The sequence below is a fragment of the Leptinotarsa decemlineata genome, unplaced genomic scaffold (assembly GCF_025532065.1).
Source record: "Leptinotarsa decemlineata unplaced genomic scaffold, Ldec_3_MD MMD2_tig00026328_RagTag_RagTag, whole genome shotgun sequence".
In the NCBI taxonomy this organism is placed as follows: domain Eukaryota; kingdom Metazoa; phylum Arthropoda; class Insecta; order Coleoptera; family Chrysomelidae; genus Leptinotarsa; species Leptinotarsa decemlineata.
Window position 1 is genome coordinate 27,579,243 of NW_027412688.1, and position 17,434 is coordinate 27,596,676.

General features: G+C 38.0%; 1 protein-coding gene across 11 annotated transcripts in view; it reads right to left on the minus strand.

The window, feature by feature from the left end:
* The window catches only part of LOC111504582 (uncharacterized), a 377,607-nt gene that overhangs the window by 43,430 nt on the left and 316,743 nt on the right, over positions 1 to 17,434 (minus strand). Inside the window, exon 4 of one of the 11 annotated variants that reach the window (XM_023159178.2) lies at positions 7,305 to 7,687. The exons of 7 other annotated variants lie outside the window; for them this stretch is intronic. In XM_023159178.2, the coding sequence (XP_023014946.1) occupies positions 7,395 to 7,687 (293 nt within the window). In that variant the 3' untranslated portion in view covers positions 7,305 to 7,394. Of the gene's footprint in view, positions 1 to 7,304; positions 7,688 to 7,814; positions 8,279 to 12,537; positions 12,807 to 15,018; positions 15,326 to 17,434 lie in introns of those variants that run through there. 3 more of the 11 variants (XM_023159199.2, XM_023159221.2, XM_023159204.2) reach the window with 3 other exon arrangements.

Here is a 17,434-nt window from a genome sequence, read left to right on the forward strand (position 1 = left end):
AGAGTATAAGCACCAGCTAACCAAAAGAGGTTAGGTTAGGTTAGGTCCAAAGTGAGTGGGTCTGTTCTACTCTCCACCGCAACTCGCAAGGGTTTATTGTGGCTCACACCTATTCATACTCGACCAAATAAACCCAGTTTCTCAACGAAGCCGAACTCTAAAACCTAATTCAGTCCCCAGCGGGGCATGCACAAAGTATGTGATCTGCTGTTTCATTATTTTCCAAACAGAGGCGACACACACTGTCTTCCGACAGTCCGAGACTCTACATTTGATGATTCAAATGACAGTGACCTGTAAGAAGGCCTGTTAGACATCGTAGTTCATCCCTACTGTAGTCCAACAATTGTTTGGTATCAAGCTTCGAAGGGTGGATAAACGCCTTGGAGTGAGCCAATTCTAGAAGATTCTACTAGAATTCCATAAATTTTCTTGCCATCCAGGTGTTCAATCTTTGTTTGGCAAAGCCTAAAGCGATGCCAATGATAGGTTCTGGTCCGATGAAGCTGCTTGCAGCACCCTCCTTTGCATGGAAGTCAGCAGCCTCATTACCTTCCAGGCCAGTATGGCCAGGAATCCAGACCAGAGACAATCTGTTAAGGTTAAGTCTTCATATCGAGGAGAGTCGTTTTTGCCAATTTGCTACCAATTTTGACATTGCTCGGTAGGAGCCACGAGCTTTCAACTCCGCTTGATTGTCGGAGAATATTTGTACAGACTTGTGTATGAGTTTGGATTCTTCCACTTTCTCCGCATACAATTAAATAGCGTAAATTTCCGTTTGAAATACAGTCGCATAGGTTCCTAGGCAGATTGATATCTCTGTCCTGGGTCTGTGACTGAAAACACCTGCACCAGATCCGAAAGATGTTTTGATCCATCTGTGAACCAACAACTATCCAAATATCTACGCACATGGACTATCTAGGGCTCTCGATTTTCGGAGAGGAACTCGTGATGGCGGCTAGCAAGGGTTTTTACATCCCAGTAACTCTCAATCTTTTTGAGAAGGACTGCTGTCAATTTGTTATTGAACAATTTCAATGGGTATTTAGAGAAGGTAGGTTTTCGGAATACTGATAAGATTTGGCAAACGTGTTTCGTATACTACTTGTTTACATTTAACTTCCATTTCTTCGGCAATAAATTATAATGGTATAATTTTTCCAGGCCCATCCTGAAGAATGTTCGAAGGAAAAACGTCCATCAATGTTAACATCCTTCAGTAAGTATATAAAGGGACTCCAAACACACGTAAAATAAAATTGAAATGATATTTCAACTGTAGCCTGAATAAGACATTTATTGTGCTTGAAAAATAACAGGATGAGCAATTATATTATCATGCAATGTCAGTAATAGAATAACATAATTAACAATTTTTTGGTTCATAATCTTCCACAATCTGAAAAAATTAAAGCTAAATCAAACTAAACCCGAAAATACGATTGAAAAAATTACAGATTGTAATTACAATATAACTTGTTCCTGTGGAAAAAGTGATATGGAAAAAACCTCAAGACTCCTAGATGTGAGAAAAAACGAACACCGTGAATATATAAGAAGAAGACAGATGACAGGATCGGGGTTAGCTAAACATATTCTAAAATCATCTGGTAATCACGCTATAGAATGGAGTGGAATAAAAGTCATCGTCAATGGAACTCATTAAAAAATTTGAAAACTCAAAGAATCCGCATATATTCTTTTTGAGGGAACAGAGGGCACCTGTTTATCATCACACCTATACTCTCTGTATACATATGGCTTTCCAATATTCGCAAAAACGAATGTAGGCATATATGCAGGTGATACTGCCATATATACCCAATTTCACGAAGAAATTCACCGACGTGGAGATCTTCAGAAAATTGACGATTCAAGGAAAATGTGTGGAAGAACAGAAAAGTGCGAAGTATCTGGGAGTTATCCTGTACAAGCGCTTGAATTTTCATGAGCACTTGAGTCTGGCAATTCAGAGAGCGGGAGAGGCGATTAAACTACCTTCTCGTTGCACGAAATTCTGAACTGAGTATTGACAACCAACTCCTGATATACAAACAAATTATCAGGCCAGCTATTTTGTACGCTTGTCCTTGTGTTCTCCAGCCTTGAGAGGACTCCGTTGCGTAGACTCGAGACGATGCAGAATAAGGTGCTTCGTATCGTGACTGATAACGATCGATACATTTCATTGGAGCATTCACGAGACATAGCGAAGGTCGAGCCGATAACGGATTTAATTGGAAGGCTTGCTTGCAAACACTTCAAGTGGTTCCTTCCGAAAAGTTCGTTGACTAGTAACTACACGGCAGTTTATCATAATCAACGCCGCCGTCACGAAATTTTCCATGAGCGACATATAAACAACCGTTTGTAAGTTCATGAAGAAACTGACATAGAAAACTTCCTATAGACATTCTGTCCTGGTTTTTTCATGAACTTTTTACAGAAGTATCTAGATCAGAATGTCATCGTCATTTCATCCAGGTTTGGAGACCAGCTCCCCTACCCTTTTGGCTGATTGTTGGTCTTGAGAGGGACCAATGGGTTCATGACTGATTGGTGATGGCATGAAGTCCGCAGACATCAGTGCCGCCCTTTCAGGGGATACCCCTACCTGGCTGGGGTGGGATGGATGAAAAAGTTATTCATCCGTTAACGGGGGACATGAGGGCCTCATTCGACAGAGTGTCGGGGCCTTCTATATCGGGAGGGGTCGTCTACAGCATAATCTGTGGCTTCCCTAACTAACGGGTTTTCATGAGTTTCCGTTTTTTCGAAAACTCTCTCATTCCTCGACTGGATGGACTGCCGAATGGAAGGCAGCTGCAAATCTCTGCGGATGGCTTCATTCCGCACGAACCAAGGAGCATTCACAATCATCCTAATTATCTTATTATGCAACCTTTCCAAAATGGAAATGTTGGACGGAGCCGCTTGTCCCCAGACGCCTGAAGCGTACATGATGACAGGCTTGAACATCGTGTTATAGATCGTGATTTTGTTTTTCATACTCATCTTTGATTTTCTGTTGATCAGAGGGTACAGACTGGCTATCCGACCCTCGATCTTAGATTTAACGAATATAATATGCGGGTTCCAAGTGAGCCTACGGTCGATCAAAAGGCCGAGGTACTTTACCCGCGCTTGCCAGTCGATCTCCCTTCCAGAGATTCTCACTTTTCTGGCCGGAGAAGATAGTAATCTTCCCATGGTTATCGCCTGAGTATTTTCCGGGTTTACTCGGATCTTCCAATCAAGGTACCAGCGCTCAAGGTCGTCCAATGCACGTTGCATGTAGACGACGCCGAGCTCTCGACCCATGGAAGATGAGAGAAGAGCCGTGTCATCGGCGTACAGGGATATCTTCACTCGTTCGGACCTAGACAGGTCGCTGGTATAGAGAGAATACAGCGTCGGAGAGAGCACGGCCCCCTGTGGCACTCCAGCGAGGATCTCTCTGCTGTCGGACAGAGAGCCCTCTACTCTGACCTGAAAAGTTATGTCTTTCAGGAAAGACCCGATCCACCGGATCAGGCCCCGAGGCAGGTCGAACGCGTTAAGCTTGTGCAGAAGACCTTCGTGCCATACTCGGTCGAAGGCCTTCGAAATGTCTAAGAGCACAATGTGCACTTTTTTGTTGTTGTTAAGCTCGCTGATGGTGATTTCGACCAACCTCAGAGCCTGTAAATCAGTGGAGTGATCTCTCCTGAAGCCGAATTGTTCGTTTGGCAGAACATTTCGGTCCTCAACTTCTTCGTTGAGTCTTTGCAGTACAACTCTTTCAGCCAGCTTAGCCGCCGACGAGAGTAGACTGATCGGGCGATAGTTCTGCGGGAACAGCTGGTTCTGACCCTGTTTTGGGAGCATGATGACGATCGCATGCTTCCACCTTCTAGGGAAGTGTCTGAAGGCCAACGAACTGTTAATTAGATTTAAAAGAAATTCGACGCAGTTTTCCGGGAGTCTCTTCAACAACTTGTTGGTTATTGAGTCGGCCCCCGGAGCTTTCTTGGCCTTTGCGGCCTTGATATGACCCTTCAGCTCTTCCATAGAAGCCGAACGGATGTCGTCGTCGTCGTCTTCCCTGAGGAGTCGGTGAACCCGGTCTTCCAGCAGCATATCGCGATCGATGTCGTCATCGTCGTCAACGTTAAGTTGAAACTGACGTTCCATCGTGTCTGCAAAGGCTAACGCCTTGTCGGCGGGGGAGTAGCACACTCCGCGCTCTCCGTGAATGGGTGAGAGAGCAGTCTTCTTCCCCCTGAGCCTACGAGTGACTCGCCAAAGCTCGTCACTCCCAGGTTCGAAGGATTCCAAGAGCTCTTCCCACCTTTCGTTTCGATGCTCAATGATGGCCTGTTTGACTTGATTGGCCATCCTGTTCGCCGCTGTTTTGTCCCCTGGGAAAAGGGTTCGCTGATAGAGCCTTCTCAGGCGATTTCTCTCTCGTATCAAGGCTTTGATACGAGGGGGAAACTCGTTGTAGCTCTTCAGCGGACACTCCTCCCTGGAGGTGGCCGCTTGAAACGCATCATTCACAGAAAGCTCGAAACGCTCAATTGCCGCGTCGAGTTCGTCGAGAGAGTCGAGTACCTCAGGAGGGGCGCGCATCTCTTCGAGCTGGGCTGTGAAGATATCCCAGTCCGTCTTGGATCTCATGCGATAATCAGGGGGAGGCAGATCATCGCCCAATACCAGGATTACTGGATTATGATCGGAATCCAGTTCCGCCAGAACGTAAATTTCGCTAGTCAGAGAGACGTTTCTGAGAAGCGCGAAGTCTAGTACATCAGGCCTAGACTGCCCGCGATAGTCCCAGCACAAGATATTCATGCCTGTCAACATGCGCATGGAGCGCTTGGCCGTTTCGATTTGTGACTCTGCTCTAAGGTCTGTGCTTGGCATTGAAGTCGCCAGCAGCAATTGTCGGAATGTTGCTTCCCATCAGCAGTTCATCCAGAGATTCTGGGAGTAGACGAATGTTCGGAGGGTTGTAAACCGAGATTACTCTGTGACAACCCCTTCGAAGTATCTAGATAAACAACACATCGACGGCTATGTTTTCATTTGAACGACCTGAACATCAAAACCATGTAATGGTGTGCATAAGCCTTGGCGGTAGGAGGCACATTACCTAGTCGTTTTAATTAAGTCTACAGGTATTTCTGGGTGAGCGTCAACCCGCTAACATCGCGGAGAGCGTTCCACACCACCTCCTCTCGGCGGGGACGCGAGATGCGCCTGTCTGAAATAGAAGTCATATAGCTATACATGTAAATAGTTTACTTTGATAAAAAAAATTGATTTTACTTTGCATATAATTATTTTAACAGATAGCAAGTGTATTTCGAATAGTTCTGTGGAAATGGATCGTACCAGGTTGCCATTACCAAGAAGAGAAGTTGAAAACGAAAAAAAAAATCTGTTTTTCCGTTAACCAGCTGTCGCACCCCTACGAACGACAAGCCTCAGAAGTCGAAACTTGTGCGAGCTAAGGATTAACGAGGTCTTACCTTTTAACGTGTGATTCCTAACACACGTTAAACTGAACTGAACTGAATTCTCAAAAAAACATCCAGTATGTGTGTTCATGAAGACTGTCACGTATGAAATCTTGACATTCAATGATTTTGACTTGTGTCAAAAAAAAATAGAACCATCACAATTTGAGGCGAGATATTTTATAGTGCATACAGGTTTCGAAAACGGAAAAAGATTGATTTCCGAAACGTTATTGAGAAAGCTAAGTATCAATATTCAATTTTCTCAGATGTTTTTTTTTTTAATTTGTTGGCAAAATTTATGAATATGAGTTACTGACTAATTGGACTTTCCAATAGTTTATATTACGCAGTAATAGGGTTTATATTACGCAGTAATATAAACTACGGGATGAACTTTTCAGTGTGCCGTTTACTACACTTCCATCAAATTCTCTATTACTTTAGCTTTATGTTTTCAGATTGTGGAAGGAAGGTTATAATCCCAAAAAACAGTATAAAACAAAATTTATATTTTCCCTTGTTACCTCAAATATTTTTTGTATGATATGGACAAATTGAATATTTTGTTTTGATTGGTTCAGTTATTTCTCACCAATGAGAGGTGTTTCATTTTAGATCTTTGAATAACATAGGATTATTCAAAAAAATAAATATACTCCTTCGGATTTGAAAGTTAACATGAAGAACGATCAATTGAGGGTCAATTGAGGCTGAGCCTACGGCAAGAAGCGCTTGCTGCGCAACTTCTGCTGCAGGCAACCAGTGGTGTAATTGAACCCAGGTTTGTGTTTAATGAACCCTACAAAATACAAATAAAATAGAACACAGAGTCAGATGCTACAAATGCAATACGCATATATACAGACGGCTCAAAACCCGAAGAAGGCTCAGGATGTGGAGTGTACTCCAGATCACTAAGCCTCAGCCTCAGGATCAGGTGGGGAATGGAAAAAATACCAGCGTGGTTCAAACGGAACTGGCTGGTATCTCAATCGCCACAAAAGAAATAACCAGGAAAGAAATTTCTGACAAAAATAACAAGATTCTTATGATTGCTATTAGTGCATCTGCACTGATGGCAACAAGCCCTATCAGTCTTGAACAACGTGTTACATCAGGACTAGTACTAGAACGCCAAAGCCTCGGTAGATAATAACATTACCCTGAGGTGGAATAAAGGGCACCACAGGAGTAAAGGTAATCGCATTGCCGAACCTTTAGCCAAGGAAGCGGCTGGACTAAGGCACCTACGGCCTGATGACTTCAACAATTGCGGAACCAGTCAAATGTCACACCCATGCTCAATCCCTAAAGAGATGGAAATAAAAAAATGCAATCTTCCCAGGATCACCAGCAAACATCTACGCTCAACAGTAGCATTTTTGACTAGCCGCTATCAACTAAGGAAATACCTCCACAATATGGGGCCAATGGACACATCTCTATGCAGAATGTGTGAACAGGAATATGAAACTGCCAAGCATGTCCTATGCGAATGACGGAGTTATCGTCAATAAGAGAGTGTGTGTGCGGCGAGTCTTGGCCTACACCTGCCGATATAAAGGAGATGTCTCCCAGAGATCTGTCCACCTTCCTGGAGAGGACAGGATGGACAATTACCTAGAAGAACAACTCCTTGGGAGAATGTACAATGGGTCACATGTGGCCTAAGTGTTGTGTGCCTACACTTACCCTCCATACTCTACAGATACAAATATGATCAATTAATATGGACAATTAATATAGATTTTCAAACTACACAATGTATTTCGACGCTCAAATAAAACAACCAACTTCATATATCAGTAATTTATTGATTTAGGTCAAAGGAGAACATTGTTTTACAACTGTTCCGAAGTCAAATAAAACACGAACCTGTTGTATTCATTGGAATAAATTCAAGTGACGCAATGTGTGATTTGAATCCCTTCTGATGATTTTAACTTTTTGCGAAATCAATTTCTGGTCATCTATTTCTGGAATTCTAAATAAGTGATTATGGTCATTTACAATTTCAACAATTTTCCCATAGGTGTAAATGATCGAATTGCATTTGCTCTTCTTGTAGTTAACACATGTCCATCTAGTCCTTCCTTTGTTTTTGATGTGTATTTTGTATTCGTAATTGTTCACTATTATTTTGGGATATTTGTATCCTCTTCCAATATATATTATATCTAAAATTATGTTGAATTAGTAACAGAGCTGAACCTTATTGATATTTAAAATTTATAATCTTGTCAAAGTTATATACTCATTTACAGTTCTAAGACACAAAAAGTTTGATATTTGATAACACAAAAACACAAATTATTCTTTATTCATGTAACAGTTTTCCAAAATTGTCTTTTCCATGAAGAAAAACGGTCCATAGTAAAAAAACAGAAAAATGAGGTAATAAACCTCTTAACGCACAAATTGTATCTACTGAATCACGTTGTGATTCAGTAGATACCAATCACAACGTGAGATACAGTAGATAGTCAGTGAATAATTTATTAACTAGGCCTTATAACTATGGAGTATTATGACATGGTGAGGAACCAAATTTTCACAGTCTATGCGATCTGCCGGATGATTGTGAGTCTTTCTAATGACTACCGTTTTGCCAGTGGTGAATAATATAGCTCTACATTGCAACTTTTGATGAAAGCGACAACGCCATCTTGTTCTATTCGATTCTTTGTAGTGTAACTGGTGTTCGTAATTATCCAAGATTAATGTGGGGTACTTGACAGCTTTGCCAAAATAGATGGTTCCTTTCGTTCCTAGAAAAAGTAGGCAATATTTTAATTTCTCAACGTTTGTTTCTCAGTGTCAATGACGATATGCATTCTGAAAATACAACTCAGTAATGAATTATAAACTAGAGGTATATTTTTGGAAATTTTGGGCTCAAAAAACTGGTATGTGATGGAATTGACCATTATTACTTGGTGGAAATCCATAACGTATCCAAAAAACACTTTGAGGTGAGTTTTTACTAAGCACTTCACAAAACCATCTCACACAAAAGCTCGTCTCAAGTGTTACCATAATAACTGAATCCTACTTAATATGTACTCGATATAGTAACAATTTGAATCATATGATTCGTGATATTCATGACTTATTTATTTTGTGGAAATTCATCTTCAATTCAATGATATAAATAAAATACTTTGTCTGATTTCCACTTACTTAATGTATTGATATTAATACGACCAAGGTTTGTTAGAATACTTGAGAATGGTGTAAAAACCGAAACCTTGGTCGTATTAATATCAATACATTAAGTAAGTGGAAATCAGACAAAGTATTTTATCTATATCATTTAATTGAATCATATGACCTTCTACATTATGACTGATAATGTTACCTGTATCAAGGTAAAAATGAATTGTTAATTGTTAAACATCGTAAAGTAAAATTTCAATTTGTGCTTTTGTTATAGTCAGGATTTAATAGAAGGTGGCACAGTCTAAAGTGATTTAATACTCGTGACTGTAACTCATTGTTGAGATATTTATATATAACTAGCAGACCCGGCCACGCCTTGCTGTGGCTAACGTTTTTGTTATATTACATTGTAGTGAAGTATTCAAGAGGAACGGTAGGAGAACATCAGTCACGAAGACCACCATGCTTTTTTACATAGATGCCATTTGTAAAAAAATATGGCGACCACCATGACACAGATTTTCTATTACCGTAACCCCTCAGTACAATGAAATTATTATTTACGAAAGAAGACGGGCACGTTGAAGCTGGTATAAAAATCCACTAGATTGGAATTTGAAGGCGAAGGACTTTGAACACGATTGATTAAAATTTTCGTACAGTTGATATTAAGCAACAATCAATACAAAAGAATCAATTTTAAAATATATCATTATTTATATTCAACAAAGTTGTTAGTAAATTACATGTGACACTTAAACTTATGATTGAGGTGGGTAGGGCAGATAGTCTTAAATCTTTTAACAATAATATTTATCATTTTGAATTATAAATATTTTCAATTTAATTTAGGACTAATCGGTGCACAATATTTTTGGTTAACCTGTCTGAAGCTAACACAAATAGATTCGACGTTTCCCTACACGTAAACATGCAACATATAGTTGCCCATGAGAAAACATGGATTTTCCAAATCTAAACTACAAATGACCATTGTTTGGCCTTGAGACTTATTCATAGAGATGGCAAAAGCTAAACAAATTGGACTCTGTAGCCATCTGAAGGGTATGGTAGAATCTGACGGTATCATTGGTATACGTGGCAACAGGACCACTTTTCCTTTAAACTTCCCAGTGAAAATGGTTGCTTCAAGAATATTTCCGGTGATCATAACCAAACGCGTACCGCTGCATAATTGAGGTGGATTCCAATTACATAGGAGAATAATAGTGGAACCAATTTTTAATCGAAGATTATGTGGTGGCATTCCAGGTATAACAATTGAATTTCACGGTATTTCGTTTACTACAAAATAAATTTAGCCTAGGTGGTTATGCTATTGAATTGTAGCTTGTATGACACCTTTGTAGCTTTAACATAGCAGCGCCATCTATTAATTACTTACTCAATCCAGTCAACAGATATCGCCATCTGTTAAAATCATTTGGAGTTAACAGATATTTGTGAATGTCAAATAATAGACGAATAATATGCAATAAAATAATATTGTGACTATCAATTAAGATGTAAGCTATCCTATCTTTCAAGTTGGATCAAACTGCACACGATGTGCAAATTTGATCCACTCAAATGCAAATTTGGTACACTCACTAGTTTAAAAACTAAGATGAATAATGACTCTTGAGGTGTAGCAAGTTGAAGTTAGGTAGTTTGTTTGGAAATAAGCTAATACAATACAATTGTAGGTTATCGATTCACAAACGAAAGCACTGTGAATATTTAATATCATATGTCATAAACGGAGACCATGGTATAAATTAATTCATATTTCGAATCACCACTTATAATTCATTTCAGGTATCAGACACGATTGAACAAATATTGGTGGTATGACTTCAAACCGCCACAAGCGTCTTACCAATATTTCTACAATTAATGAAAGTACCGTCTATCTTTTATCTTCACTGGGTTGATTTTAGTGGTAATTTTATTTTGCAAACTGTATTCAATTATTGAGTCAAAGTTCTTTTAACATGCTTTTAATAGCTTTATTTGTATGTTTGTTTGTAACCGACTCCTTTGGACTCGATTTTGACTAACTTTAAACGGACAGATTTATTTCAAACTTCGTACACTTATGAAGAATCAGTGACAATACAATAATTTCATAAGTTTATCTCATTATTCTGATCAGGATCGCAGTCTCTCTTGTGCGAGTAAGTGAGACAACCACACTGTCTGCACATGCATATATAGTGTGTAAAAGCCAAATCCCGAAACACGTCAAATTTGAATTATAATTTGACAAACGGAAAAATGCTACCCCTACCTTCAACCCTCGTCGAATAACAAGTACAACCCCCAATTTTTTAAATGGGATATATTGCAATATACTCAAAACTTATTTCATGTTGAGGTTTCGATAATAAGAAAGTTAGCAAAAATTATAGTAATGTTATTTTTAGATGGTATCCTTTAAAATACTGTAAATAATTTCCGTGGCAACGTTCGTTTAAAACGCCTTGTCAACTTGTTTTGTATGTTACAACATTAGTTGCCAGTATTTTAATTTGAGTTTGAAGTTTGTTAACTTCATGTCTGACAAATGGTTAGATTAACGGAAATGCATAAGATAAGTTTTACAAAGGTCAAAAGGTTAATGTTGGGCAGGGATTGTAGGAAACCAAATCATTCATCCCTTTTTCATTGAGGGCAACTTGAATGGCGATAATTATTTGGCACTTCTTCAAAATGACATAATTCCAAGTTCAACAAAAGTATAACCTGATCCAGGAAACCCTCAAGTTCCGGTGAATACGATATAGTTTCAGTAGGATGGAGCACCAGCACATTGCCAAGTTAATTTCCGGCAATACCTCGATACAACATTTCCCAATCGGTGATTAGGGAGGCGAGGATCGATTGAATGGCCAGCGCGATCACCTGATCTTTAATCATTTGATTCCTTTTAATGAAGTTATGTAAAGAGCAATGTGTAAAAAACTAAACCTTCAGATTTGAATGACTTTAAAGAACGAATATCGCTTGCGATTAGGTCGGTCACGCTTGATATGTTAAATAATGAATATTACTGGAGTTTTTTCCCAACCCCAAATTGTTATTTTTACACCTCGACACGTGTTTCGATCACCAAGTGATCATCTTCAAGAGGAAGATATCTTCCTGTTGAAGATGATCACTTGGTGATCGAAACACGTGTCGAGGTATAAAAATAACGATTTGGTGTTGGGAAAAAACTCCAGTAATATCCATTACTGCACCAAAGGTTCCAAACAGTATATCACAAATGTTAAATAATGTTAGAAAACACTTTTACTTGAGATTCGGATGTTGCCAAGACGTTCGCGGTGAACATTTTGAACATTTACTTCGTTAACATCCATAGTTCTTTTTCGTATTCTACATTTCATTACATTTTGCATTTCATTTCAGTTTTTGGTGTATTTATCGAATTTCGGTGACCACATGATTGTAATTTATTTTATTTTAATTTTTGCAATAAACTTGAAAGCGATAACATTTTTGAATCGAGAATGAAGATACCTTTCAAACGATATATCACAAACCTATACTTCCCATTTGAAAAATTGGGGGTTGTACCTGTCATTCGAAGGGGGTTGAAGAATGTCAAATTATAATTTTCATTTGACGTGTTTCGGGATTTTTTTCGAATATGAACAGTAATAAATTTATTCCATTTGGCTTTTATTTGGTATGAATATGGTATAAGTATAAGCATTTGGTATAAGTATCTCTCGTGTGATGACATGTGAAGTACTTCAGGCGTCAAATTTGAGAAGTCAGTGGCTCATTTTTTCTCAGACTATCGGTGCCGACAATTTTCATGATAAACAATAGGAATCAATTAGGATAATCAAAAATAAGAGAAATTTCATCTTTTATTAAGTTACTTAGTTACAATTCTCACCCTCTTCTGAACAAGATTATCGTAGTTCACATTTTCAATGGGGTGGTTATGGCTATTGTGGATATATATCGAATTACCGGTGGTATACATAATTGCTTTGCACTTCGTTGAATTAACAGATCTGCAACGCCATCTTGTTCTATTGGGATCTTTCGAATGTATGCGATAAACATATCCATTTAGAATTACTTTGGGGTATTTATTAGCTCTCCCAAAATACACAATCCCTGAAACAGTGTTCTTTTAGCATAGATTAGTTCGACCCATATGTAAGAACATGAGTATGAACATGGGTATGAATCTTTATTGTAAATAAGCAAAATATATAATTTTTTGAGAATACATTGAAACACACTTTATTGTGAGATTTTCACGCAACACATGTTTCGCCATACAATGGCTTCTTCGGGCGTATCTTAACTAACTATATTCTATATATTAATTGCTTGATATTCCTAATTCTATAATTTGAAGTACCTTTACTCCAGTGATGTAGTACGATTTTTTGGAAAAATAGCAATAATCATAATGTTAATTTCTGGCCTTGAAAAATAAGAATAGTTGGCCCTGAAAATGTCGAACAATTCATGAAATTTGGTGTATATATAGAAACAGAAGTTAATAATCGGACATAGCACTCAAGAAAGTGGCAAACCATAGACACGTGTTTCGGGCTTTTGGCCCATCGTCAGTATGGTGCCACCACGTGTAAGAATGGGCAACACTTGGTTACCAAAAGATAGAAATACAAATGCACGGAGCCACCAGCAGGGGCCAACCGCACATTTGAAGGTTTCAGTTGATAGATTTTGTGTTTACAAAAAAACTATCAAAATCACCACGGAGGCAGTTATAGCTACCTGCGTGACATCCGGGTCCAGGAAATTATATATATATATATATATATATATATATATATATATATATATATATATATATATATATATAACTAACTGGAACCACAAATGTGCGGTTGGCTTCTGTTGTTGACTCCGTGCATATGTGTTGTTTCCTGCTTTCGGCAAACAAGTGTTGCCCGTCTTTACACTTGGCTGCACCGCGCTGATGAGGCCAATAGCCAGAAACACGTGTCCGCGGTTTGCCCCCTTTTTTTATTTTGAGTGTTGTGTCCACGAATTATTTCATTCTTGATTTGTATCATACACACTCGATAAAATCTCTATCTGTATTTATATCATGGACCCGGATGTCACGCAGGTAGCTATAGCTGCCTACGTGGTCATGTTAGATGTAGCCTGGGAATTCTAGGTCTTCTAACTGGAACCACAAATGTGCGGTTAGCTTCTGCTGTTGACTCCGTGCATATGTGTTGTTTCCTGCTTTCGGCAAACAAGTGTTGCCCATCTTTACACTTGGCTGCACCGCGCTGATGAGGCCAATAGCCAGAAACACGTGTCCGCGGTTTGCCCCCTTTTTTTTTATTTTGAGTGTTGTGTCCACGAATTATTTCATTCTTGTATATACATATATATCTATATATATATATATATATAATAAATGATGAAAGCTCAATTGTTCCAACCATACCCAGTTAATCCTAATCTAATCATCAGTGGTGGATCAAAATCCTTCAAAAGAAAAAAGAACCAACCACCCCCTACAGGATGATATCTTCAATGTCGAAGAATATGCGAACACTAACTGCTTCGAAGCATTGCTGGCGAATCCCGATTTCATCCTCTATAGCAGTGGTTCCCAAACTATAGGTCGCGACCCACTGGTAGGTCGCGGGGGAGATTTGGCTGGGTCGCGGAAACAGATTAAAAACACTTTTTAACTGTTTTTCCCATTTTGGATCAAGGCAAGGGGAGAGTATCCAATTCTTTCGAACATAACCTTAAAAGAGCTGATGGGGTTTTAACGACATATTTGTGTGAGAGGGCATTCTTCACTTTTTTATATTTAAAAAATAAATATAGAAATAGACTTTATGTGGAAGTGACCTGAGTTTAAAGCTTTCATCTTTCAACCCAGATATATGTATAATCTCTTGTTGATCATAAGCACCAGTTCCACGAGTCACATTAATTACATGAGTCTTTTCATTTTTATGATTCGATTAGTTTCAAGATTTTGAATTAAAAGTCTTTTTTCGCACTGTTTATCTTCAATTATATCATCTTTGCCATTTTCTTTTAGAGGTGTATTCCTTAATAATGAATTTTTACGATAATAACAATAAAAATGTTATCACTAATAATAATTATACTTAATATTATTCAATATGTGGGTCGCTAAAAAATTCCACAATGAAGGTGGGTCCCACAGGCAAAAAATTTGAAAAACTATGAACATCCTTTGATAAACAACAAATAAATGATCATCTCATGTTTTTTTTTATTTACAAACCCTGCATTCTTATCAGTTGCCCTAAAATATGATGGTGAGGGGTGAGAGTAGAGGTAAATGAAACAACGCTTTGTAGAAAAAAGTCACAGAAGCAAATGTGTATGTTAGCGAAATCAATTTATTTTTTTTATCTGATATATAATATTAACTTTCTTTCGCACTAAATCACCTTCACTAATAATTTCAGGTGAATGATTATGATTGTTATTGACGAAAACTGAGTTTCCAGTAGTGTATAAAACAGCTTTACATTTCAGTTTGTTCTCATGGCAGCACCTCCATCTGGTTTTGTTGTTTTCTTTTCGGTGGATTCGATATCCGTAGTTGTTTAGAATGACTTTTGGATATTTTAGCGCCTTTCCAAAGTATATAAATCCTGAAACATTCATTATAGTAAAACTATGCTAAAATTATGTTTACATGACGTTACACAGTTGTTTCAAGAAAATCACTATAAATTAGCCAGTGTATTTCAAAGTATTATCATAAAATGAGTTTGGACTTCTAATTCTTGTGACTTCGGAAATGAGAAATAAAAAGTCAGGTTACGTCCTTCTCTGTTTATTGGAGAAATTTTTTATTACATGTGAGAATCAGGAAATGAATATTTTGATCACAAATCTCGTAACATTCTCGCAACGTAGCTATACAGTAGGTTCTGATAAACGCCTGACGACACACTGCTGCTGGTGTATAATTTTTCCAGGCACACTGCTTTTTGTGGAAATTTACTTAAGCTTTCTGCGCGGGGTTGGCTGGGTAAGTTGTTGTTTTTCCATCGGGTATCTGCCACACGTACTACAAAGTCGTAGGTTCACATGAAAGCCAAGGGGTAAGGTGTTTTTCACCTGAACTGGGGCATGTCATATGCACTTTCCCGGAATTCGACGGAACAACACTATATATACATACAGGGTCGCTGATATGTATGGAAACGGTCGATTATCTCTTAAAGTAAGATAGCTACCGAAAAATATCAAAATACGAAGGTTTTTGGGTTTTTCAAAATCTACCACACTCGACAGTTACAGGATTAGTCAAAAAGTCTTGAAGAAATGAAGTTGTTTTTTCTTTAACAGAACACCCTACATATTTTTCCATATTTCAATTCTGCTTCAAATTCTGAACAGAATTGATATAGCACATCATCTCCTAAATTCAACCGTTTATGTACAACTGTCATTAAAAGTATCATTTTTGATGGTTGGCAAGAGTATTAAAAGATGATGTTTACAAAGTACTGTATTAAAAATATTTTCAACACAATTTTTTTTGACCAAATAGCAATAAACAAAACATAATTATTCAATTTTCAAAGAACTTTTATTATGAACAATAGATATCGATACAATTAAATTCTGTTACAAATTTATTATATACATTAAACACCAGTAAGAACTTTAAATGTGACTTTAAATAAAACGCGTGAGCTGTAAACGATACTGTTTATTGGTAACCAGGTGACTCGGCGTCACCAGACACGACCACTTCATAGCAAATTCGATAACATGAAAATAGTTAACTGACATTTAACTGAACTTCTTCTTTTTCATTATGAAAACAGGACAGTTGTACAAAAAACTTTGTATGATATTTGTGTTAAAAGTAAGTTTAATTTGGTTGGTGAAATTGCTCAACTCGGTACGCTCGTATCGCAAACTTTTTCACTCAAAAAATAAAACCTTACTTTCAACAATCATATCATTATAGCTATTTATGATGGACTTCGAATTGGTCATTTATGCAAGTTGCCCCAAAAAAGCTTCTCGTTTACATTGAAATACAATTGAGTAGATCACCTGAAGACAGTCTCGAAGTATTACCGATCATCTGTGCATTTTGCATATTTATGATGTCCATCGTAGTATTAGCCGAGGAAGTAGTAGTTTTCCGGCAGGCATTTACCAGATCCTACTGTATAGTAACATTGGGTGAAATGGATTTCATTTTCAAATATTTATTTTCTTATATGAACCAGAAAACTGTACACACATCAGCAACTTTTGATGCTTTATAAAGCTCAGATCAGACCTTCTTTGGAGTATTATTCTCATGTATGGAGCCCCGTCCCTAAGTATACCCTGAACTGAAGCTGCTGGATTCTATCCAGAAAAAAACCATCCGCTTTATTGGAGACACGAACTTCACTTGCAACCTTGATAGTCTGGAACATCGAAGAAAGGTTGGAGATTTGTCTTTCTTTTATATATACTTTCACGAAAGGTTTTCAAGTGACATGGCACATTTGATTCCACCAAAAGCGAAACATATCAGAAATATGTGACAGACTCAGTACACCTCGAACTCCACTGTTTGAGAAATCTTTCATTTGAAAAATTGCGTTTATGTGGAAAAAACTTTCTGAGAACGCTTTTCCAAATGAATTTAATCTCCAGCGATTCACATCCAACGTAAATCGCTACTGTCGCTACCGCTCTTAAGGATTTTCCTGTAGTGCTTGTGTTTTGTCCTTAAAAAAGACGGA